The 25,880-nt window shown below is 44.3% G+C and overlaps 1 protein-coding gene across 2 annotated transcripts in view; it reads left to right on the top strand.

Annotated features, from left to right (window-relative positions):
• LOC124805175 (ankyrin repeat and death domain-containing protein 1A-like) overlaps positions 1–25,880 on the top strand; it is a 683,180-nt gene that overhangs the window by 532,594 nt on the left and 124,706 nt on the right. For both annotated transcript variants that reach the window (XM_047265662.1, XM_047265661.1), the window contains exons 6-8: positions 13,179–13,382; positions 16,774–16,971; positions 24,393–24,491. In XM_047265662.1, the coding sequence (XP_047121618.1) occupies positions 13,179–13,382; positions 16,774–16,971; positions 24,393–24,491 (501 nt within the window). The remainder of the gene's footprint in view (positions 1–13,178; positions 13,383–16,773; positions 16,972–24,392; positions 24,492–25,880) is intronic.

The following is a 25,880-nucleotide window of genomic DNA, read 5'->3' as shown; positions in this document are numbered from 1 at the left end:
TGTCTGCACGACACAGAGCTTTACGCCTCGCCTAGGCGCCTCAACACCGAGATTGGACTGTTGATGACTGAAAACACGTTTCCTCGTCGGACGACTTTCGTTTCTAATTATATCGAGCGGATGGGCGCGTACGTGTATGGAGACAACCTGATGTGTCCATGGACCCTGCATGTCAGAAAGGGACTGTTCAAGCTGGTAGGGGCTCTGTAATGGTGTGGGGCGTGTGCAATTTGAGTGATATGGAACCCCTGATACCTCTAGATACGACAGGCGACAAGTACGTAAGCATCCTGTCTGATGACTTGCATCCATTCATGTCCAATATGCATTCCGACGAACTTCGACGATTCCAGCAGAATAATGCGACACCCCAAACTTCCAGAACTGCTACAGTGGGGTTCCAGCAACACTCTTCTGAGTTTAAACATTCAGCTGGGCTCTAAACTCCCCAGACATGAACATTATTAAGGATATCTGGGATGCCTTGCAATGTGCAGTTCAGAAGAAATCTCCATCCCTTCGTACTCTTACGGATTTATGGACAGCTCTGCAGGAATCCTGGTGTCAGGTCCCTCCAGCAGTACTTCAGAAATTAGTCGAGTCCACTCCACGGCGTGTTGTGGCACTTCTTCTTGCTCGCGGGGATCCTACAGGCGTGTGTGTGTGTGTGTGTGTGTGTGTGTGTGTGTGTGTGTGTGTGTGTGTCACAAAAATCTCATTTTTTTGTAGAGAGTCTGACGCTAAATGAAGCATTGGTTGTAAACGAGAAGATCCCAGAGAGCTATATGCTCCCAAGGCCAAACAGTGAAATACATTTTATGTCGGCTTAAAATAATAAGAATAATCGGGTCTATTGAGGAATTATATGTTGCCTGATTATTCGTAAAACTAGAATCACATGCAGCGCTGGTATGTCCGTGCACATGGCCATTGTCATCTTTGAAGATGCGTGTATCCACAGCACATTCATAATGAAGTAGAATGTACGACGTTACTTGGTCTCCAAGAAAGCTAAAATAAGCTTGATGGTTGATGTTCATGGTTACCTGAATGAATGAAATGAGGATATTCAAGTCTCCCTGGACAACACCGCACTACTTTTGGCTATTATCCAGTTTACGTGTTGTCTGGTCCGATGAATATCTGCAGCTTTATGTGTCACTGTATTTAACATCCCTTTGACGAGGTACCTAATACCAAATAACCATTGCATTCGGATCCCTTCGAAATGTTCGCTCGGAAACTTTTACATGAACCTTTGTCACAGACAGTAGCAATTTGAGCCGTGGCTGTCTCATGCTAAGCGCTGTATTAAACGTTCGTTGCGATTCTGTGCTTAGTCTCCCGCGGTTATCGCGATTATGCTATGATCCTCTCCTTTGGCGGGTGGCAGCAGCGGTGTGTATCGATATTCGGACCGCGGTCTATCTTTGACCTGGCGCTTATAGTTTCCGGCTGGGCGGTGTGCGACCAGTCAGTCGCCTGCTGTCGAAATTCAAACTGAATATCGTAGATATGGCGTATCACATGTCTGAAAACCCTGTGTGCCCAGATCTTCTAACTAATAATGTTATTAGACTGCGCTACGAAGCTTAGTAAGATACACCGTTCCTTGCGGACACGTTGGACAGCCAGCGTTGATGAAAAAAATCAGGCAACTTCATTCACGGTGTGATAATGGAATACGTCCAAACACGATCGTTCTTTCTTCCACTTCTCTACATCTTAATGTGCGGACTGCATACTACTACCGACTGCTGCAGACTGCACCACAAGACCACCACAAGACCACCACCACTTACGTCAACTGAGTGGGTTGCATGACCAACTGGTACCACATGTACACGACGTATAGGGCTCCAAAGTGACCAGACTGCTCTTTTAATGGTGTGACCAGTATTATTTACAGTGAGCTTAAAATGTATAAGCCCCAGAGAACTGTGATGACTCAAAAGACGTACGACACCCATAAACGAAGGAAGGAAGGAAGGTAGGAATTTAACATCCCGTCGACAGCACGGTCGTTCGAGATGGAGCAAAGGCGCGGCTTGTGAAAGGATGGGAAGGAAATTAGCCCTACCTTCTTCAAATGAACCATCTTCTTGAATTTTCCTGGAACGATTTAGCGCAATCACGAAAAACGTAGATCTGGATGGCCAGACGGGAGTTCAAACGGTCGTCCTCCCGAATGTGACCCATAATGCACAAAACTGTTACGCTACAATAATATAGGTATCGCTATTTAATGCTAATATATAAAAGGAAGGATAACAAAAACGCCAGAAATTACCAACACATCAATAAAAATTCTATACAGACACAACCCAAAACAACATAAATGTATTTGAGCAAACAGCTAGCTGTCAAACTTGACTTTCTGCAACTGTCAGATAGTAAAAAACGTATTATAATATACGTGCAACAGCAGATTATCGAACAACTTTAAAACGTAGCTGAAGAAAGTAGTAGGACCAACTATTTCAGGCAGTAATAATGCTTTACTCAAAGTTGACGTCTGTCCATCTACAACGCCAGGACATGAGTACAACATCAAAAGTTAAAAAAAAAATATAAATCATATATTATGTAAATTATAAAGAAATGCGATTGTTTGCAGATATACTGATGAAGGAAATAAAGCTGAAATAAGCTTATGTACTAAAATAATATATCAAACTGCATAATGTTTTCCAATCCTCTGCACAATATCCTAACGTGAAGTGATATATGCTGCAGGTCCAACAATAAAGAAAAAAAAATAGAACATTTTCATAATAATTTCAGGAATATCTCTAGACATGTCGAGGAAATTACATTTCAACTGTCTCCCTCTTTAATTTAAACTAGTTCATAATTAACTAGGATTTCTTTTCTTTTATACATGTTGGTAAGTTATGCCACAAAACCTTACAATTTTAGAGTTTGGAATAGAAATCCATATTAGTAAATGGCTAAACGGTTTATGCAATCTCAATTGCAGATTGCCTGCTTAACAGCTTCTAGGGACAACAAAAATCAGATATTCAGCATTTCATATATTCAACGACGGAATTTAAATATGCAAATTCCCATCATAATCTACTCATTAAGCGGCATAATCTTAAGTTAAAAATTTAACGCAATTAGAAAAATATTAAAATTAAAAACGGTACAAATGTCTTGATGCAGCGTAGCTCATGACCTGCAAATTTCTCATCTAGTATTTTAGAGTGAGAGCATCAACTTAACACATGATTTCAAAACATTTCTAAGCTTTTCGTCTTCGAGACCCCAACAAAATAATGAAAGCAGAAAAGTTTGACGTCAGTTGATTTTCGGTGTTCATGCAATAGACCTTCACTATCAGGGAATTTTTTTAAAATTTACTGCTTCTCTATTACTAACTCCAATGGTAATAGATTTTGCAGAGAGTATGCACATGTAAGACTGGATGTGCCTGGAAATCTATATCACCGTACGTACTACAGTTAGTTCAGAAAGTATGTCATAAACATGGAGCTGAGACAAACGGTTGTTTTACGCATGGGAGTCCGAAACCTTAAACAATCGATGGTGTGGGGATTATTGCTAAATCCTACTATACACAGGAATTTCAGTGTACTGAATACGTTAAACTTTTGAGTGGCAATTGTATCTACAGACACCACTGGCCTTAAAGGATGTTTAATATTTTATTTGCTATAAACAAGCGATTTTATTGATATTAAAATATTCACAATAGTTTCTCTCACAAGTGTGAATACCTGTCTTACGTTTCTAAGTCGATAGGCCGGAGTTGTCAGCGAACGAGTGAGTAATGGTGTGAATATCTACCAATGGCCTGTGAGGCTTCCATCCTCAAGAATGTTTTTGTTTTCAGCTAGCACCAGTCACCTATGGATTTACTCTTGCGATATCTTCTGATATACGACGGTAGTAGGTTCATTTCACAGTAGCATTTCCTGCATTTCTTCTTCTTCTGTAGTGGTCAATCCAAGGATTGGTTTGCAACAGCTACAATGGCAGCTTGTCTCTATTCTGTGCGTCTTTCAGCTTTTCTTTTCATTTCTTTATAGGTGTTACATCCCACATCTTTCACGATTTGATCCATGTACCTCAGTCGTGGTCTTCCTCTTGGTCTTTTTCCCTCGACATATCCCTCTATGATTGTGTTCAGGAGTCCTTTATGTCTTAATAGATGGCCTGTAAATTGCGCTCTTCTTTTAACAATGAAACTCCAGAAGCTTCTCTTCTCATCTGCTCTTTCCAGAACCACTTCATTCGTGACCTTGTCGATACATTTTATTTCGAGCATGCGTCTATAGCACCACATTTCGAAAGAATTTAGCTTCTGGTCTTCCTCTGTCCCGAAAGTCCATGTTTCACACCCATAGCTTGCCACACTCCACACATGTGATTTCAAAAATCTTTTCCTGATTTCAAGGCTGATTCTCTTAGATGTTAATATGTTTTTCTTCTTGTTAAAAGAAGCCTTTGCTTCTCACTTCTGCCTTGCTCCTTCCATCCCTGGTAATATTACTGCCCAGATAAGTAAATTTATCAACTTGTTCAAGCAGTTCATTGCCTACATGAACTTGGACTTTCACTTGATCTTCTTTGTCGCACGCCATTTCCTGCATTATGAAGTATAAAATCAAACGGGAATAGTTTATGAGCCTATTTTAAGCTAGTTTCCGTCCGCGCTGTACATATGATCAAAGAGATTGCCGTTAATTCTGTTCTTGGTTACATTTAATTTTATTGGTTAGTTGCTAAGAAATGCTTCTTCTAATGAAGAATGAACATTGCATATAATATTGTTTCAAAAATGTTAGCCTCTAGGATATTAACATTATTTCTGCTGGAAGTGCACTTGTAGGATGATTACTGAAAATAAACAAGATGACGAAAACAGTTTATACAGACATTTCAATGTTACCGGCATATTATTGACTAATTTTTTGTTGGTTTTCATAGTTAACGGGATCATACCGACATTCGTGAATATTTATTTCACATCTATGAGAATGACTCTGTGAGGCGGCATACCTCCATAGCAGATGAAGTTCTGGCTGATCGTGTAATGAAATACTGGGAAGAGGCTACAGAGAAGTACGCAGAAGATTCAGAATTTGGAGGGGACTCTGATACAGATAATATCTCTGTTTCTACAGTACTAATCACTATTACAGCGACTAATCGTAGTCTGGGAAACACAGCATCAAGTGGGTGAAACATTTAGTACAGGTGCAGCATGTAGCGTAAATTATTGTCCTGTGCTTGATTAAGCGTTTCATGGAAGTCGTGAAACTGACACTCATACAGAAATGGGTGCATATGTGTATTTATGTGCGTGATCTAAAATTGGTTCCGAACTGAACGCCATTGCTTTGGAAAATGTCTTTCTTTTGATGACCTGCGTTGACTCACGGAAGCTCAGAGTGCTAATTTTGTGCAAATTTTTTTCGAATAATTTCAGCACAACTTCTGGACACTTCATTCATTGGCGTGAGTCGCTCTGTTACACATCGTGGACTTAAAAATACACAAGTAGTTGAGCAGCTTTATCATTGCTGTTCCCAAAGATTACATACCGGCATGTATTAGGTCGATGCATAAGTTTGTAACGTTCTTCCGTATGTTTAATAAATACAGCAAATATACGCAACAGAGACTTATATACACTCATGCTCATAAATTAAGGATAATGCTGATACATGGTGAAACAACGCTCTGGTGAACGGTTTGCGGGTTTAAATCACCTCGGGGTGTGACCATGCGGTGCATTTGACCTGCGGTCGTCGCACGGTGTCGCTGGCAGCAGTCTGCATACGCAGAGGTGTGTTGGTGCATGTCAGAGTACGGTGCAGCGAGTAAGTGTGCAGATGTTTGCAGACGTGCTAATGATGACTGTGCGTTGAAAATGGCTCAGAAAACACATATTGATGGCGTTATGAAGGGTGGAATACTAGGGCGACTGGAGGCTGGTCAAACACAGCAGGTCGTAACACGGGCCGTCCGTGTACCACAAAGTGTGATCTCAAGATTATGGCAAAGATTCCAGCAGACAGGGAACGTGTCCAGGCGCTACAGTACCGGACGTCCACAATGTAAACCACCACAAGAAGACCGATATCTCACCATCAGTGGTCGCAGGTGACCACGGAGTACTACAGGTAGCTTTGCTCGGGACCTTACCGCAGCCACTGGAACAGTTGTCTCCAGACATACAGTCTACAGACGACTGAACAGACATGGTTTATTCGCCCGGAGACCTGAAAGATGCATTCCACTGACCCCTGGTCACAGGAGAGCCCGTAAAACCTGGTGTCAAGAACAGAGTACATAGTCATTGGAAGAGTGGTCCCAGGTTATATTCACGGACGAGTCCAGGTATGTGATTCTCGCCAGGTTTTCATCTGGCGTGCACCAGGAACCAGATAGCAATCCCTTAATGCCCTTGAAAGGGACCTGTATGGAGGTCGTGATTTGATGGCGTGGGGTGGGATTATGATTGGTGCACGTACACCCTTGCATGTCTTTGACAGAGGAACTGTAACAGGTAAGGTGTATCGGGACGTCATTTTGCACCAGTATGTCCGCCTTTTTCAGGGGTGCAGTGGGTCCCACTTCCTTCCTGACGGATGATAACGCACGGCCCCACAGAGCTGCCATTGTGGAGGGGTACCTTGAAACAGAAGATATCAGGCGAATGGAGTGGCCTGCCTGTTCTCCAGACCTAAACCCCATCGAGCACGTCTGGGATGCTCTCGGTCGATGTGTCGCTGCACGTCTTCAAACCCCTACGGCACTTCGGGAGGTCCGACCGACACTGGTGCAAGAATGGAAGGCTATACCCCAGCAACTGCTCGACCACCTGATCCAGAGTATGCCAACACCTTGTGCGGCCTGTGTACGTGTGCATGGTGATTACATCCCGCACTGATGTCAGGGTACATGCGCAGCAAACTTGGCGTTTTGTAGCACATCTTTTCTGGGATGGTTTTCTCAAATTATCGCCAATACCATGGACTTACAGATCTGTGTCATTTGTGTTCCCCATGTGCCTATGCTATGAGCTCCAGTTTTGTGTAGTGCACGTTGTGTGGCACCACATTCTGCATTTATCCTTAATTTATGAGCATGATTGTAATATATTATCCTTCACTATTTATTACAGTCTGCCAACGCTGGGGTAGGATTTCAATTCCGCGACTGTAAAAATGGCGTGATTTTGAGCCGCGCAGGATTAGCCGAGCGGTCTAGGGCGCTGCAGTCATGGACTGTGCGGCTGGTCCCGACGGAGGTTCGAGACCTCCCTCGGGCATGGGTGTGTGTGTTTGTCCTTAGGATAATTTAGGTTAAGTAGTGTGTAAGCTTAGGGACTGGTGACCTTAGCAGTTAAGTCCATTAGATTTCACACACATTTGAACTTTCCCATTGCATGCAGATGTAGCATAATGGTGGAATGATAACAGTTCATCACGTTTGCCAGTTCGCGAGTACAGTGATGCAGATGATTAGATTGATGCGTTTATACGAACTTCAACAAAACTCTTCGAATGTCTTCGTACGTGGAGAGTCATTAATGTCAAAACGATACATCGTAAAACGAGAAAACCATTTTCTCCCCGCGCTATGTCCAATTTCATAATCCTCTTACACGACACAAGTGGTTCTGACTGCCTTGGCTGCTGTCACACCTCTATTCAACTCAACAGAAGAATAGGTCGAAAACGTTCCGATTTCTCCACATGGCGCTCCACCTTCTGTGGTCTACAGCTCCACTCACTAACTCCAAATGACAAAATAACTGCTTATAAACTGAAACAGCAACAGTCAACTACAAATAAGAAATGGCTGTCAATAAATAAACCCACAGCAGCTGGAATACCAACATGCAAAACAAAAACGCTACCATGTACCAACCTAATATTTAAATGATATGCTAGACGCATTTTGTCACTAAATGCGTTAAAGTGCGTGTTCTTAGATAGCACGATGATGGGTAAGTATTTCCGTACGGCCCGTCTAGCGTGAGGTGTTATCAATATGCGGACCTAAAAGCCTTCTTGCTGCTAATAGAATGTCACAGCGCCTCGCAGTTCTCTCGCCGCCTAATTATTCTGTGCACGCAAGCAACTGCCAGCGGACCGTTCAATACCGGCCGTGTTCCGGACCATTTCTGTGCGGCATCGAGGGATGGCGGAAGCGCTCATTACGGCCGCCCAGGTCCGCACCAAACTCATCCGCGCGGCGCGGCGCGGGCCCCGCACAGCATACGGATGAGGTATGAGGTATGAGGCGACGCGAAATGAGGAACGGCAGGGCGGCAGGCGCGTGTGCCCGTGCCTCCAACTCCCAACGCGCTCTAACTGCATTTGCGCTCGTCGTCACGCGAGTCGATACCGACTGCCTCTTTCTGGTAGATACATACGCTATCTGCAATATTTACCCCTGAACAGCGTGACGTTACTGCTCAAATGCAATGTCAAAAAATGATTAATAAACGAATGTCTAAAATTTACCCGGGGGAGTCAAATGAAAACCGTAAATATTTTTTTATATATTATTTATTGTGCAGAGGTGGTACAAAGCTGTATCACTTTTTTCAACATAATCTCCCCCACGCTCAATGCAATCCTCCAGCCCTTACAAAGTGCATAAATTCCTTTAGAAAAGAATTCTTTTGGTAGTCCGTGCACCGCGTGGCGTACCTATTCATCCGAGCGGAACTTCTTTCCTCCCATGGCGTCTTTGAGTGGTCCAAACATACGGAAATCACTTGGGCCAAGGTCCGGTGAGTATGGTGGATAAAGAATACACTCAAAATGCAGGTCTATTATTGTTGCAACTGTTGTACGGGTAGTGAGGGACCTTGCATTGTCATGTTGCAAAAGGACCCTGCTGGCAGCAATCCACATCGCTTTGATTTGATTGCAGGCCGCAGATGATTTTTTAGGAGATCTGTGTGTGATGCACTGGTGACAGTGGTCCCTCTAGGCAAGTAATGCTCCAAAATGACTCCTTTTTCGTCCCAAAAGAGTGTCAGTATAACCTTCCGTTCTGATAGTTCTGTTCGAAACTTCTTTGGTTATGGTGATGAGGAATGGCACCATTCCTTCCCCTCTCTCTTCGTTTCCGGTTGGTGGAAGTGAACCCAGGTTTCGTCCTCAGTAACGATTCTTGCAAGGAAGTCATCACCTTCTCGTTCAAAGTGCCGAAGTAGTTCTTCACGAGCATCAACACGTCGTTCTCTCATGTCAGGAGTCAGCTGTCGTGGCACCCATCTTGCAGACACTTTGTGAAACTGGAGCACATCGTGCACAACGTGGTGTGGTGACCCATGACTAATCTGTAAACATGCTGCAATGTCATTCAGTGTCACTCGGCGGTTTTCCTTCACTATGGCTTCAACTACTGGAATGTTGTGTGGAGTCACGACTCGTTGTGCCTGACCTGGACGAGGAGCATCATCCACTGAAGTCATACGATTTGCGAACGTCCTACTCCATTCGTAGACTCGCTGTTGTGGCAAATATGCATCGCCATACCGAACCTTCATTCGTCGATTAATTTCTTTAGGTTTCACACCTTCACTACGCAAAAACCGAATAACAGAACGCTGTTCCTTCTTGGTGGAAGTCGCAAGTGGGCTGGCCATCTTTCTACTGATGCTGCGACGGCATGTGTGCATCTCCACTATGCTGCCACCCACAGGCCCTTCTGCACGCTGTTTGTAGCACGCTTACTAACTTACAGGATAACAGCGCGAAATTTCGATTTGTTATTACAAATTTAAGGTTTTAATTTGACTCACCCTCGTAAAATAGATAGTGTAGTGTTGATGAGTAAACAAAATAAAAACAATATGGAGGAGAGGTGATCTCATCCATCGCTGTAAATTGACAGTAGCATTCAGTCTCAACATGAATATAAGAGCACAGTATAGCTTTAGGCGGGTAATGAGCAAGCTACTACAGGCTGCTTTAGTGGAGACGATATTGCTCGTGTTAACACTAGTGAATCTTATTTAGAGAATCATCTTCATACATTATATATTCACGGAGCACACAGTGGCCACTATTACGAGGAGCGTTCGACAAGTAATGCGAAACTTTTTTTTAAAAACAGACTGGTTGTACGTAGGATTCCAATACATCATATTAACCCCCTGTCTTTGGGCTACAAAACAGTATTTTTCAACATAATCTTCGTTGAATGAGACGGCCTTACGCCATCTTACTGAGAGGGTCTGTATGCCTGCGTGGTGCCTATTTACTGGTCGACGTCGGAGCAACAATAACCTCCCCATCATCGATGTACTGCTTCCCACGGAGTGCATTCTCCACTGGCCGAAACAGATGGAGATTGGAAGGTGCGATATCGAGGCTGTAGGGTGGAAAAGAAACAATAGTCCCTCGTAGTTTTGCGACCTTCTCTCTGGTGCTCAGATCTGTGTTACGCATTGCTGTGTCATACAAAAGGAGAAGTGAGGTTGCATTTTTATGCGGACAGGCTAAAGTAGTTTCTTCAGTTTCCTAAGAGTAGACTTATCAGTTCACTGTAATGGAGGAGATCAAACAGAGTAACCCCTTCGGAGCCCCAGAAGAACGTCGCCCTGACGTTACCGGTAGGTAATACTACTTGGAACGTTTTCTTCGGAGGAGAGGTGGTGTGGCGCCATTCCATGGACTGCCGTTTTATTTCATCGTCTGTTGTGCTGTTCGCCAAAAATCGATACAACCAGGCTCAAAACGCGCAAGCAGATGATTCTTCGTTGCTGTTTATTGTCTTCCACGGGGCACACACCTTTGAGTACCCCAAATGGTGGACGAGTATGCCAGCAATACCAACAGAGACGTCCAGTTGTGCAGTGATGTCTTTGATTGTGATCTGTCGACTACCTCGCCGTCGATCTCCTCGCCTAACGACTCACCGTGCTTTTGTTCACTGCCAAGTCTCTGTAGGTATTCTGCAAGCGGCTATGAATAAATGAGGTGCTCTGCTTTCCACCCAAAGAAACTCAATGACAGCTCTGTGCTTGGAACCCATTTCGGATACAGACTGCATTTTAAAGACTATGTATAGCGCCACACCTATCGGAATTTCATGAAACTGCAGGGGCTAAAGCGTAAATATTTCACAATGTCCCACAACAAACTCTGCATTTTTTCAAGCGAAATTCGCTGAGGAAAGAAATGTGTTGCTTTGCTTATTTAATGCCTCTCGTATTTAAGTGTGCTTAGTGGAAGTTAAACTCCACACATTCGCTCAAGAAAAACTGACAATGTTCGATATCCAACGAAATATTTTCTGAGTTTGAACTGCGACTCAACCGCTAAGAATGCAACTGCTGAGAGTGCACACACGTAAAACTGTGTTCAAGCAGGAATGCGCGGCCGGATCGCCACACGAATAAACTTAGCTGCTGCCTCATTCGTGTTCTGAAACTTGTATGTCGAAGACTCACCTCTGATTAGCGTTATAATTGTTACAGCTGTGAACTGGACTTTCCTTTATGACCCGTCGTTCAGTCCCAACTACACAACAGTAGAATTTTGCAAGTACTGTATGACAAAACAAAAATTAGATATGGAGCTGCATGCTTTCCATCTGATTAAAATGGGCTGGTGCAGGAAGATTTACATGTAATATCTGAGTCACATTTAGCGAAAGGGTAATTAGCGATATTTTGAGAGAAAGTAACAGAAGTGGACGTGAAAACTTTGTCTAAATTGGTCTATTGAACATTGTGTACAAGATTAAGTCAAAAATCTTCGAGAGCGGAATAACGTTTCTAGCTGCGTCACTTCTCCAAAAACGTCAAAGAGGAGATAAACCGAACTTTCATCTAGTGACAGTCATTTTACAACGAAACCACTCTTACAAGGAAGAGGTTCATAATAAAACCGTAACAATTTTCATCTTTGAACCCATATCGCTTTTGTAGGTTTTGAAAGAAGCTTTACTATCGAGCTGGTCGAAACGAGTTTTGGTCGATAAGAAATGACAGCAGATACCCACTATAACCTATTAGGACAACGAAAAACCTATATTACGTTATCAAGTAACAAAAATATTGATTGGGCATAATTAACTTGGCCGGTTCTTGCAGAAATGGCGTAATAGGGGAGGAGAGATAGATTGTGGTGGCGACTCCGTTGTGATTGGCCGCTGCGTTGCAGGGGTGATGCACTTCAGCATACGAGGCTTATACACAAATGCATGGCCGGCCGCGGTGGTCTAGCGGTTCTAGGCGCTCAGTCCGGAACCGCGCGACTGCTACGGTCGCAGGTTCGAATCCTGCCTCGGGCATGGATGTGTGTGATGTCCTTAGGTTAGTTAGGTTTAAGTAGTTCTAAGTTCTAGGGGACTGATGGCCACAGATGTTAAGTCCCATAGTGCTCAGAGCCATTTGAACCACAAATGCATGGCTGACGTAATTTATAAGCTATAGCTACAAGTCTACGAACAATTGTATTAATATGTTCTGTCAGTAGGACCAATAATTCGTCAAAAATATACATTCGGAGTCCGTAGTTTCTCACTAGATGACCGGACAAGAAATTATTGTATAAACTAAGGATCATCCAAAGTAAAAAAGTCCAGCTGGCTGCTGTCAGAAAAAAATTCATAATAAAAAATGCATAAAAAATACTACGGTACAAAATAGTGGAACATGTGTTAAAATATTAGGGAATAACTTAGATGCCAATCGAGAAAGCGGTAAAATTTAGAAACTATAGGGCAAGAAAAGGATAGGAATGTATCCGACAATTGAGGGCGTTGGGTGTCAGTTCTATTCTACAATGAAGTGTTGACGCAGGAGGGGAAGTCATGGTAGGCCGCATCACATCACTCAGAAGAATGATGACACCAAAAACATCATATGGTGTGTGTGTGTGTGTGTGTGTGTGTGTGTGTTTGCGCGCGCGCGCGCGAGAGAGAGAGAGAGAGAGAGAGAGAGAGAGAGAGAGAGAGAGAGAGAGAGAGAGAGAGAGAGAGACAGAGAGAGAGAGAGAGAGAGAGAGAGAGAGAGAAAGGGAGTAAATTTACACCTTACAATAGAATAGACTACATACAAATAATGTTTTCCAACTTGCGTCAGAGTTTTTCTAATTATTACATATCGGAATGTCGTAACAGCAGAAAATAAGTGACTGTTGGTATGACGTTATCACGATGTCACGTTACAGAAGCAGTACACGCTGCTGATGTGCGCGGCGCGAAACAACCGCGTGGACGTGCTGGAGCTGCTGCTGGAGACGCTGGAAGACGTGCGGCTGGACGCGACGGACGCCGAGCAGCAGACGGCGCTGTTCCACGCGGCGCAGGGCGGCCACGCCGCCGTCGTCCAGAGGCTGGCGGCCGCGGGCGCGCGCGCCGACGTCCGAGACAAGGTGGGCCCGCTCCCCTAGTCTCTCTACTGTAATCTCACTTCCGTAACCTAATTCACCTAACACACTCCCCTAACCCGTCGCTGCTGATCCCACTCCTCTAACCTCACTCCGTAGCCTCACTGATCTAGATTCATTTTCTTCCCCTCCGTCCCCTATCTCATTCCTCTAGTTCTTACTCCTCTAAACTCATTCCTCTCCACTCCTTTAATCCTGCTGCTCTAACTTCACTGTCAAAAACTCCTTATTCTAACTTCTTACTCATAGCACCTGTAACTCTTCTAAGCCCACTCCTCTACTCTCAGTCCTATCATCCCAGTCCGCTAACCACATTCCAATCAAGTATGCATCTGTATCTGACAACACGCGATGTCAGCAGAAGATGTGGACAACGACGGCCCCACTACACCGCACAACAGATGGAAAGGATCACTTTTTCGAAATCCTTAATTGTCTCCCACTGAGACGCATAAGGTTGATTTTTGGCTCCAAGGCACCTACGTCCTTCCTCTCTAATGGTACAAAGGCGTGGCATCCTGCGACGTCACCTTCGAGTTCCTTGGCGCTTCAAACAGCACGTTGTTGACACGCGCGGAAAAAGGCCAAAGTTCATGTGACGCGCAAAGTGGGTTAATGTTGTCGCGTTGGCACCAAATTTCACCACGATTCTACCCAACGCTGCCGTTGGAAGGGTCACACGATGGGATGGTCGTAAAACCTCTTTTGACGCCCCTGCGATGGAGGTCCGAAACGCGACGTCTAGCGTAAAAATAACGCGCGTTTCTTATGAGTTACCGAGGACAAGATTTCAGACACACCGACGCTCAGAAAAGACACGAAAAAGTCCTTGGGAGTGGATTAAAGGGCTCAAATGAAACGACTTCTTTTCTTTGGACGTTGATTTCCACACAGTTCGTGGTCGAAACGACAGTTTGCAGCGCAAAGGACAACAGGAAGACATTCTTGACAAAAATTGATGCTGGTGACACCCCCTTAAGGCTTCAGCGCTTGTCTAATGACATGGGGGGGGGGGGGGTTTGTAAACACCACTGAACGTATTCTTATCCTTTTGGAGTGCAGTGCGACCGAAATTTTATGCTCAGGAATACAGGGTGGAAACATTACAGGCCGTTCAGAACCTCCAAAGTAGTGCTAGACGTCTGACGCAGTATGAGGTACGAAGTGGTTGCCTACATGCAGGTGCCTAGCACTATTTGAACGGTTTTCTCTGTAAAGGCACATTTTTAATATTCTCAGTAAATGGGGATGGGTGTCACTGAGGTTATTGCGGAACAAGGGGGGGGAGGCGGTCTTGAAGAAACTCTAAACTCTTTGCTGTTTTATTCACACACGTGTCAATGTTGCACCCCACCGTTATCGCTCCACAGGACGGAGTGAAACAGGATCTTTGAGAAAAACATAGGAACCTTGTACTGCATCAGATCAGATTTCGTCGAATGGTTTTTCAATGGCCCCTCTTCTTTCTACCCCGTATAACAGAGCAAAAATAGTGGTTGCATTACACTCCAAAGGAGTGAGATCACATCCAGTGGGGTTGCTAGCCCATATTGTCCTCACTAAAGTGTTGATGCGACAGGGAGATGTTAGCAGTATTGAATATTATCAAGAAAGTCTTCCTGTTCATGACACTACGGACTGCCTTTTTCCAGCAACAAATATGTGGTCATCAATGTCCCAAGGAAAAGGATGATTCACTGACGCCCATTATGTCACCTCTGGAACCCTTTCGCATCGATAGTGAACGGTGGTGTGGCTAAAATGTTCGACAGCCCATAAGAAAACCGCCTTTTTTCAAGACTAGCCGTCACGGAGCTGTGAAAAGAAGGGGTGATATGTTGGTAAGAGAGGGTGTGACGCCATTCCCATCGTGTGAAACGTCCATTTTGACGCTGGACAGAATTATGATGAAATTTGATGCCAATGTGATATCGTTAGTCCAATTTACAAGTCACATGAGTTTCTGGGCTCTGACCTTTTTTACGCCTTGATATTTGAAGCGCCGTCGAGCTCAAGGGTGACAGACAATTTGCAACCTTATGGGACGAAATGGAGGACAGTTACGGGGTTTCGAAGAAAGTGAGTCTTTAATTCCGTTGCACAGTGTTTGTAAATGTGTTTTTGGGTAAACTTTCGTATACCAAAAGTTACTCAAGCTAAATGGCTGAAAACCACACTGTTGTTAATTATCATTATTACAAAATGCTATGCGAAGTTTCACATTAATTAGTTTATTAGAACCGTCTTTCGTGATTCGTAGATTTGTATGTAATATTCGATTGCTGTTCAGGGCATGCATACGGCTTGAAGAGGTGAATGATTCACATGTGAATGTATGTTACTCTGAGCACGTAAAAGTGTTCTCTTGGGTCACGATTGATTACATGTGCAAAGAAAGTTTGTGTGAGGTTCCCTACAGGCGATGTATCTTGCTATACTGCACCTGTGAATTGAACTCGTTAAGTGTATGGCCCATTGAGTCTCACATCCACAACTTCTGTCTACAGACATATTTAATGAAACCTGATGTCTTGTTCCCATGATACTTACAGCATCTGTATCTGTCCAAAAGTGGTTATTTACGTAAATTGTTAACTCATTCTCTGTGAATCTCACATCATCCATAAATCGTAGGTAAATTGTGAACTGCAGATACTTGGTACCCCATCTTAAAGTCTACTGGCCGCATTGTGGCCTGAAAGCTTGCTCAGGCTGTAAGTAATATGAATATAGTAAATAAAAGTGCAGAACTGACTATTCAAGATCGTGCTGTATGCATTCACCAGCTCCATTTATTCCCGTAGTAGTTTCTGGATCATGTTCTGCTCATCATAGCAATCGCTTCTCAATACCCTGTGAGTGTAAATGCCTGTTATGAATGACCCAGAATCTGCAGGTCGCTGAAGATGATGAAATTTTTTCAGATCTGACCCGTGACGAAATGTCACGGTTGCTTCTCTGCGTTTCCTCCTTTGTGTAGCGCGTTCCTTTTGAAATTCCCGCTTCGAGCTCTGCTGTTACCTTATTATAGCCAGAGGGCACTTTTATATTTGCACCTGGTGACGAAAATTGGGACTAATTTTTTTCGAACGTAAATTGGTTCCGCATTAACGAGTCAAAATATCTACCAAGTTCAGATGCCATTCTGTAATTACAGCCCAAACTAGACCCCTGTAAGAAGCTGAACTTTAATTATAACCACCAGGTATTTTTATCGGAGAATAAATAAAACTATGGAAGTGAGCCGTGACAGTATCCTCTGTCAGGTTGTTTGCAAAGTACGGATGCAGGTGCAGATGTAGTTGTAAATGTTGGTATAGTGTATGTAGCCGGCCCTCTGAGACGTACGGTGGTGTGATGTCGCGTGTGCCGGCAGCAAGGCAAGACGCCGCTGCACATGGCGTGCGAGCGCGGACACCTGGACGTGGTGGAGCTGCTGGTGCGGCTGGGCGTCGACACGAACGCGCAGGACGAGGACGGCAACACGCCGTTGCACGTCGCCTGCGACGGCCAGCAGACGCGCGCCGCGCAGGCCCTGCTCGACGCCGGCTGCCTCACCGACCCCGAGAACAAGGTAGGCCCGCGGGACGCCGCTACCCTCATTACTTCATTACGTTTCCTCTCTGCTCTACTCTCTTTGTAAGATCAAAGGCCTATTACCTATCAGTTACTTGAATCATTACAACACTATTCTTTAAAATATTTCGAACTACACTACTGCCCATTAAAATTGCTACACCAAGAGGAAATGCAGATGATTTTTACGGGTATTCATTGGACAAATATATTATACTAGAACTGACATCTGATTACTATTTCACGCAATTTGGGTCCATAGATCCTAAGAAATCAGTACCCAGAACAACCACCTCTGGCCGCAATAACGGCCTCGATACGCCTGGGCATTGAGTCAGACGGAGCTTGGATGGCGTGTACAGGTACAGCTGCACATGGAGCTTCAACACAATACCACAGATCATCAAGAGTAGTCACTGGCGTAATGTGACGAGCCAGTTGCTCGGCCACCATTGACCAGAAGTTTTCAGTTGGTGAGAGATCTGGAGAATGTGCTGGCCTGAGCAGCAGTCTAACATTTTCTGTATCCAGAAAGGCCCGTATAGGACCTGCAACATGCGGTCGTGCATTATCCTGCTGAAATGTAGGGTTTCGCAGGGATCGAATGAAGGGTACAGCCACGGGTCGTAACACATCTGAAATGTAACGTCCTCTGTTCAAAGTGCCGTCAATGCGAACAACAGGTGACCGAGACGTGTAACCAATGGCACCCAATACCATCACGTCAGGTGATACGCCAGTATGGCGATGACGAATACACGCTTCCAAATTGCGTTCACCGTGATGTCGCCTAACATGGATGCGACCATCATGATACTTAAACAGAACCTGGATTCATCCGAGAAAATGACGTTTTCCAATTCGTGCACCTAGGTTCGTCGTTGAGTACGCAATCGCAGACGCTCCTGTTTGTGATGCAGCGTCAAGGGTAGCCGCAGTTTGGGAGGGGTGCAGCTATAGTAGAAAGTGTAATGACTTGGCAAGGTAGCCAAGCCACTCGGAGGTTGCCGAAAGGCACGCGTTTAAGCTCACGCAGACTGGCGTGCGGTCTGGAACAGGACAATGTCTTGAGAATTGCAAATAAAGTACGAAGGTCTTGGAATACTTAACTTTAATCCATAATTGGTGTACATCGCTCTTGTTTATACATAATGACCATCTCAATATAACTGGTAATGGCGCCTTGCTAGATCGTAGCAAATGACGTAGCTGAAGGCTATGCTAACTATCGTCTCGGCAAATGAGAGCGTATTTGTCAGTGTAGCATCGCTAGCAAAGTCGGCTGTACAACTGGGACGAGTGCTAGGAAGTCTCTCTAGACCTGCCGTGTGGCGGCGCTCGGTCTGCAATCACTGACAGTGGCGACACGCGGGTCCGACGTATACTAACGGACCGCGGCCGATTTAAAGGCTACCACCTAGCAAGTGTGGTGTCTGGCGGTGACACCACAGAAAGTATCCCAGAGTGGAGATGCATACACCCTATACACTGATCACACATTGTGTCATACTGCACGATATGAAAAATGCCATGTGGTATTGCATATGTCACATTATACGACAAGACAACATGTGTAATGTTACTTTATTTGAAACGACGCATTACATTACATGACATGGGCACTAATGCTAAGTAGCAAAAAACGCGAATATTTCAAGATATTTTGATTTAAACATGTCTCAAGCTACCGGATAAGTCGAAAAGGTAGTTCCCTCTATTTACATCCCTGTGTCTGCCAGGACATAATCGCCTTTTTTGTGCTGCGATAGGAGCATTTTTCATTCTCTTGAGATTTATGGTTCAGACAGTGTCGTGTTTGTGAATAAATACGTGTCGTGGAGGAACATGTTGATAGCACAAAGTAAATGATTACGTGTTTAAATAATGTAAAAACACAACGTAACAATGATTATTTCAGTATGAATGCGAAACAAGCATAACTGTTAATACCACGAAAATGGATGAGTTTAAGCATTGTTAGAAAGGTGTGTTACGTGCTAAATGGACAATAAACCAGACTAATGTGACTTGTTAAAGTTATTATTTCCTATTTTCCTATTTTTAACTGAGTAACTGTAACATTTGAAAAGTGAAAAAAGTATTAGGAAGGAAAATTAGGGTTTAATGTCCTGTCGGCATCGAGGTGATTAGGTGTGAAGCACTAGTTCAGAGTGTTCCAAGAGTGGGGATGGGAATCAGTCTTTTCCTGTAAAAGGGAATGTGCGATTTAGGAAAATCACGGAAAACCTAAATCAGGATGGGCAGGCGCGGATTTGAACCGTCGCCCTCCCGAATGTGACACGAATGTTGTAACCACTGCGCCACCTCACTGGGTTGTTTGAAACGTGTAAGAGATGCGTATTCGTATTAGGCACAAGGTCAGGTTTATTTCGCAACAAAGCGTGTTCTCAATGTAAAGCACTCATACTTGATTCGGACAGTCAGATAGCCGCTAAAATAATCTGAAGTAAACTGAAAAGACACTGGTAATAAGCTTTGCAATTTTGAAAAAGAATTGTGAAAGTCGAGAAATATTATAGCAAAACTGTCGCATAAAACAGTCAAGAACATTTCAGTAAGCACGTGAAAAACACTAAAAGAGGTGACATTAACGAGCAGATAAGGGAGAAGGAATTTGAGACACAGAAACTGTTACTTCACCTGACTAAGGCAAATACAAAATTCTTCGCTTTAACTGTCTTAACGGTAAAAGAAACTTTTATTTACGACTTCTCGGCCAAGAGTTAAAATTACGCCGTAAGGTAATTTCTGGAACGGGCGGAAAATACACGCTGTTTGCTTCCGTGCCCAGTATAAACACAGCCTTGGGCGCCCATAGGAGCGTTCTTTGTTCTGTGTCCGCATCGCCCACCCATTTCACTGCAGACAGCTCATAACATTTTCTCTTTTCAAATGAAAGTTCATTTCGAAATTTCCACGTAAATGATTCTTGTCGGAGACAATACAATTAGTTTGCTAAAGAAGACATATTTCAGAATCTCCAAGGGCTGTCGGCAAACAAATATGTGCTAACTCCGGTGTCGATCATCTGATCAGCTTCAGGTGTCACAGACATTTTTATAACAGCGTGTATGGCACCTTTATTACTGTAACGTCACATAAAATAAAAACTACCCCACGCCGATGCCGTCAACACAAAATACGTTATCTGCTCAACAGTAAAGGGCATAGATATAGTTTATTAATCTTTCTGTGCGCAGTACCCACTGCTGACAAACTCCACAGCTCATTTTTGTCTCTGTTTCTGTAGTTAACAAATATTTATTTTTTATCAGCCCTGGGTGATCCTGAAATATGACTTTCTGCAAATATTTGAGAACCATGAGGCACCACCCGCACAATATTTCGTAATTATCAGCGTTGCGAGGAAATGATATTCTGATAAATTTGGCTACGTTATAATTATGAGGTAATACATGCTATAGCAGATACATTAGGGAGCAACAGAGTAAGCCGGTGTGTGTGTGTGTGTGTGTGTGTGTGTGTGTGTGTGTGTGTGTGTGTTTGGATCCGGGAAGAGAGGGGATGAACCAAGCAACTTTGAAAAATCAAATAATAATTGTCGATATGAAACATTGATGCGTTTCCAATGAAACACAAGTCGTTAAGTTCATAGCATAAAACTAAAAATGTAGCAGTATCACATACGCCAAAGTATGCTTTAATATAGAAGGTCTTAAGAAGAGATACCATTGTCTGTGACTGGGACACAATTATTTTCGCTAAATCAAACAAATAACGTAATACAAGCATCAAATCTTGACATATAAGAACATAGTCCTGGTGTTGATGTCAAGCCTTAAAGGACTTCGAGGGAAAATAAGTGACCAGTGAATGTGATATGTTCGTATTCTGGTGTACTATAAGATCACGCTGGAACTAAATTAATCGTCTGTGCTTTCGGATTGATATATTTGATTAATTTCTAATAATAGCCTATCCTCATTTGAACTTCGATATCTTTACGATGACACGAACGAAGAATACGACTAACAGTGAAACGTGTTTGAGATTTTTTTATAGAGCACAGTGGGATTCCATCTGACCTTAAAGTTGTTTAGTGCAACAATATGAACATCGTAAGATTTTTGCTACTTGACTTCGCTTACGAAATTACTGATTTAGAAAAGTAGTAGGAAAATCTACGCCAGCTGAAGATGAGCCAACCTAATGCTGTTTGCGAGGCACCAACGTCAGTAAACTTGTGAGGCAGGTACCTGACACTGACCGTGTTTGAGTCAACGAGTTTTGGACTTAAGACAGGCTGCGTTATTCTGGCTCAAGACGACCTGAGGATGGAACGGTACGCCGTTATGTTCACGCGTAAAAAGTGTTTGTGGACAGCTGACGGTCGAAAGCGAAGGCAACATTCCGCAGAACGTCAACACAATGGAGTAGTCTTGTCAGCTGCTCAGTGTTAAATCCCTACTTGCCCAATCAGCTGTCCACTTGTTAGCCAGCCGTCCATTGCTGTAACTACAGTTGTTTGACAACGAATGTCGACACGAACTGTGGCGCTCTAAACACAGCTCATTTCTTGTAGACTGGAAGAAGATCGTAATTTTTTGCGACTAGTGTTGCACCACTGTCATTTATGACCACATTTTGGCACGTATTTTCTTCGCAAGTGGCCTTGCAACTAATGTAGAATACATAAGTCGTGGTGACAAGCTCTTTCTAATGCTGCTCGGCAAGTGGTTCTCGTACGTCATGCTGAGGCTGAGCATAAAATTACGGTCGTGTGATCGTAGGTATTACCGCGTAGGTATGTCTCATATCAGGATCGATGCATTTCTTTATGTTCAATTTTTCTGTGTTATTTGTCCGAAACATGTACGGCGGCTTTTTTAGGTTAGGCAGAAAAAAGTATAATAACGTAATCCTGTAGAAATTATGATTTTAAAAAAGGAAAGAAAAGAAAAAGGGATTATTATAAACCTGAAACAGTTCGATTTATTTTGCATTACGAAAGGTGAGTAATTCTGTAGAGTATAGCTCCGCATAAATGAGTAATAGGTATGTTATTATTGTCATATAAACAATCGTTTCAAAATGAGCATTTTTTGGAATATTATTTTCGATGTATTAGCAGGTGCTGTATGCTTGGATTGAGTCTGCGCCTTTGAAGTGCAACAAAGTTCCGCGCACTGTCGGTACACCAGTGGAAATGGTTAGTTCGTTTGGAATTTGTTTCAGTAGAAATTTCCAGGACGTTCTGCGCCAGCAAAAAGCACCATACAGGAATCGATTGGAAAATGGCGGCGTACAGAATCAGTTCAATATGCTCCCAATAACATTCCACCACCTGCCTGCACACCGAAATTGAAGAGGCAGGTGCAGGAGATAATGACAGGACGTTATCGTACGTCAACCAGCAGATTGAATCAATAGGTTCATGCGAATGAGAATAGATGTAGACGTGTTATAAGGGGACTGAAGTTAACACCGAACCGGATAAGTTTTGTGCAAGAAATGAGGGAGCCTGACCTGCAGAAGGGGGCGCATGTCTGTTCGTGGCTGTTGAGAAATGTTGCCAGTGGTATCTTGGACCCACTAAGGCTCATCGTGAGTGGCGAGGCGTGGTTCCACCTGTTTCGGCACATAAATTCCCAAACCAGCTGTTTTTGTATTGTATTGAACTGTGGACCTAGAAACGACGGAGAGGCTTCGTCCCCGCCATAGCCCTCAGTGGTACACAACCCCACTACAGGCTACAGCGGTCCACTCACCCCACCGCCGCCCCACACGGAACCCAGGGCTATTGTGCGGTTTGGCTTCCAGTGGACCCCCCCCCCCCCCCCCCCCCCCCCCAGGGAACGTCTCGTACCAGACGACTGTAACCCCAGTGGTTGCGTGGTAAATTATGGTGTACGCGTACGTGGAGACAGTGTTTGCGCAGCAGTCGCCGACATAAACAGCCGGTACTGGTCGACAGAAAATCCACAAACGATCCACCAGGTACCCTCGCATGACGAGAAGATTGGTGTTTGGTGTGCCGGTTCTGCCACACGCGTTATGGAGCCCGTATTCTTTGAGGCAACAGTGAACAGTGGCGTGTATTTGAGAATACTGGAGCAGTTGTACCCAAACTCCACAGAAGAGGAGCGTCAGTTACGTGTACATGAGATGTTTACACCAGAGACGACAATCAGAAAAGGCTTATGGCCTCCTCGGTCACCAGGCTTGTCCACGTGTGAGATTTACTTGAAGGGATTGTCAAAGAGGAGAGAACAGGCTACAGCAGTCCACTCACACCACTGCCGCTCCACACCGAACTCAGGGTAATTGTGCGGTTTGGTCCCAAGTGGACCCCCGCCCCCCCTAGGGAACGTCTCACATAAGACGAATGTAACCTCAATGTTTGAGAGGTAGAGTAATTATGGTGTACGCGTACGTGGAGACAGTGTTTGCGCAGAAGTCGCCGACATAAACAGCCGGTACTGGTCGACAGAAAACCCACAAGCGATCCACCAGGTACCCTCGCATGACGAGAAGATTGGTGTTTGGTGTGCCGGTTCTGCCGCACGCATTATGGAGCCCATATCCTTTGAGACGACAGTGAACAGTGGCACTTATTTGAGAATACTGGAGGAGTTTTACCCACACTTCACAGAAGAGGAGCGTCATTTACGTGTACATGAGATGTTTACACCAGAGAGGACAATCAGCAAAGGCTTTTGGCCTCCTCGGTCACCAGACTTGTTCACTTGTGAGTTTTGCTCGTAGGGACTGTTAAAGAGAAGGGTACACGAAACAAATCCATACGCAGTTGAAGAATCGGGATCCAGGACGTCATCAACAGCATCACAACACAAGAAGTGACAAAGGTATGTATGAATGTCCTCAAGCGTGCTGACGTGGGCTGAGGATACTTTCAACACATACTGTGAAGGTTAATTATCATATTCAGAACATTATATTTTATTTCATGTATTGATTTTACGGGCCGGTTTTTAAGTGCCGCGCCCTGTAGGTAGCGCTCACGATGCACTGACGATGGCTGCATCGTTCTATGAAAGAAGGTTCTTGGAAATAAGTGGTACCATTTATCTGATTGATTCATTAGTTCGTGGTTTGATAAAATCCCAACCAAAACTAAATACCATCCCTCATTCTTTTTAAAATGAATGGAATTATTCAAAGAAAATTAATTTTCATTCTGAATTTTAGGTAGGTGCTAATGTTGATAATGGCGCGAGGAAGGGGGTGGGAGGAGGAGTACGAGGGGTGGGGGGGGGTGGGGGGGGGGGAAGCTGCTAGGTTATATCTGATTGCACAAGGATGTCGCCGTGTCAGAAACATTGCGAACCAATGATATACAAGCTATGCGCAGCTGGCCAGCGCAGCGGAGTCGCCTGTGGAGGCTGCCCTTTGTGACGCGGCGGCGGTGTGTTACAGAAAGGCTTCACCCCGTTGCACGTGGCGGCCAGCCTGGGCTGTCGCGGCATCATCGAGTCCCTCCTGCAGCACGGCAGCTGCATCAACCACCACGGAAAGGTAAGCACCTGTCTGACGGTTTGCTAGCGTAAGCTCTGTGAAAGTGAAATGGATTTTAACCATTGTCTACCTTACATCTATCGATACGACAGTGACCAGCGACTGGAAAGTCGCACACGTCTCACAAGAAGGGAAGTAGACGCCATCGGAAAAATTGCTGTCCATTCTCACTTACATTCATGTATTGTACGAGGGGCGTTCAATACGTAATCTAACACATTTCCTATCTCGGCCAATTACGGTGGAAGAAATGCGGAATTTGTTGTGTGACATCCTTGAATACTCCCACTTTAGCCACTATAGCTTCATGAAGTTCCGATAGGTGACAGCGCTATACTTGACCCTTAAAATGGCGTCTCTACCGGAGGTGCGTTCCAAGCAGAGAGCTTTCTTTGAGTTTCTTTTGCAGTAAACCGTAGCACTCGGGTACTCATACGCGGTTGCAGGATGTCTACGGTGACTTGGCAGTGAACAGAAGCACGATGAATCGTTGGGCAAGGTGTCTGTCATCATCGCAACCAGATCGCACAAATCTGCCCGATCTCTCGCGTGCCGGCCGGCTACACACAGCTGTAATTCCTGCAATGTTTGAACAAACATGTGGACACTCTCGTTCGAGACTGTCGACGGGTCACAATCAAATACTCCGCTGCTCAACTGAACGTCTCTGTTGATAGCACTGACACACTTGTCCACCATTCTGGGTGCTCCACGGATTGTGCCCGCTGGGTTCCTCATTCACTCTCTGCAGCCCGGCTCTCGCATCTTCAGACTTACATCTCTTTTGCCCAATGAAGGACGTACTCCGCGGTAAACAGTATATTCATTATGAAGAGGTTATTGATGCAGGACGACGTCGGCTGCGACGTCGACCACCAGAGTGATACCATGTGAGCATAGAGGTCCTCGCAGAAAGGTGGCGTAAGGCCGTCGCACCGAACTGTGATTACGTTGAAAAGTAGAGTGGGGAATAATATTGTATGTTGAAATCCTGAATAAAACCGACCTACGGACAAAAAAATGTGTTGTATTACTAATTGAACGCCTCTCGTAGAACCTTAGAAGACATTCAGACCTCATATGTAATGAGGTATCTCGAACAGAATCACCTCCTCGATGCCAGCCACAATAGATTCCAAAAACATTGAATGAGCGAGAGCCCAACTTGTTTTTTTCCCAATTGACATATTGGAAGCCATGGATCGAGGCAATCAGGTGGATGTAGTACTTCTTGACTTCCCCATGTTATTTCAGTTGGTGTTAACAAAAGTAATATTATATGGTATTTCTTGAGAGAAATCGTTTTCCTGCGTGGTTTAGTTATTAGCTGATTTCGCTGGCTTGGGTGTCTTCAAATTACCTCTGTTACTTGCATCGCGGTAATAAGCT

The sequence above is a fragment of the Schistocerca piceifrons genome, chromosome 7, assembly GCF_021461385.2.
Source record: "Schistocerca piceifrons isolate TAMUIC-IGC-003096 chromosome 7, iqSchPice1.1, whole genome shotgun sequence".
Lineage (NCBI taxonomy): Eukaryota > Metazoa > Arthropoda > Insecta > Orthoptera > Acrididae > Schistocerca > Schistocerca piceifrons.
The sequence above is the reverse complement of the archived record's forward strand: the minus strand, read 5'-3'. Positions and strand labels throughout refer to the sequence as shown.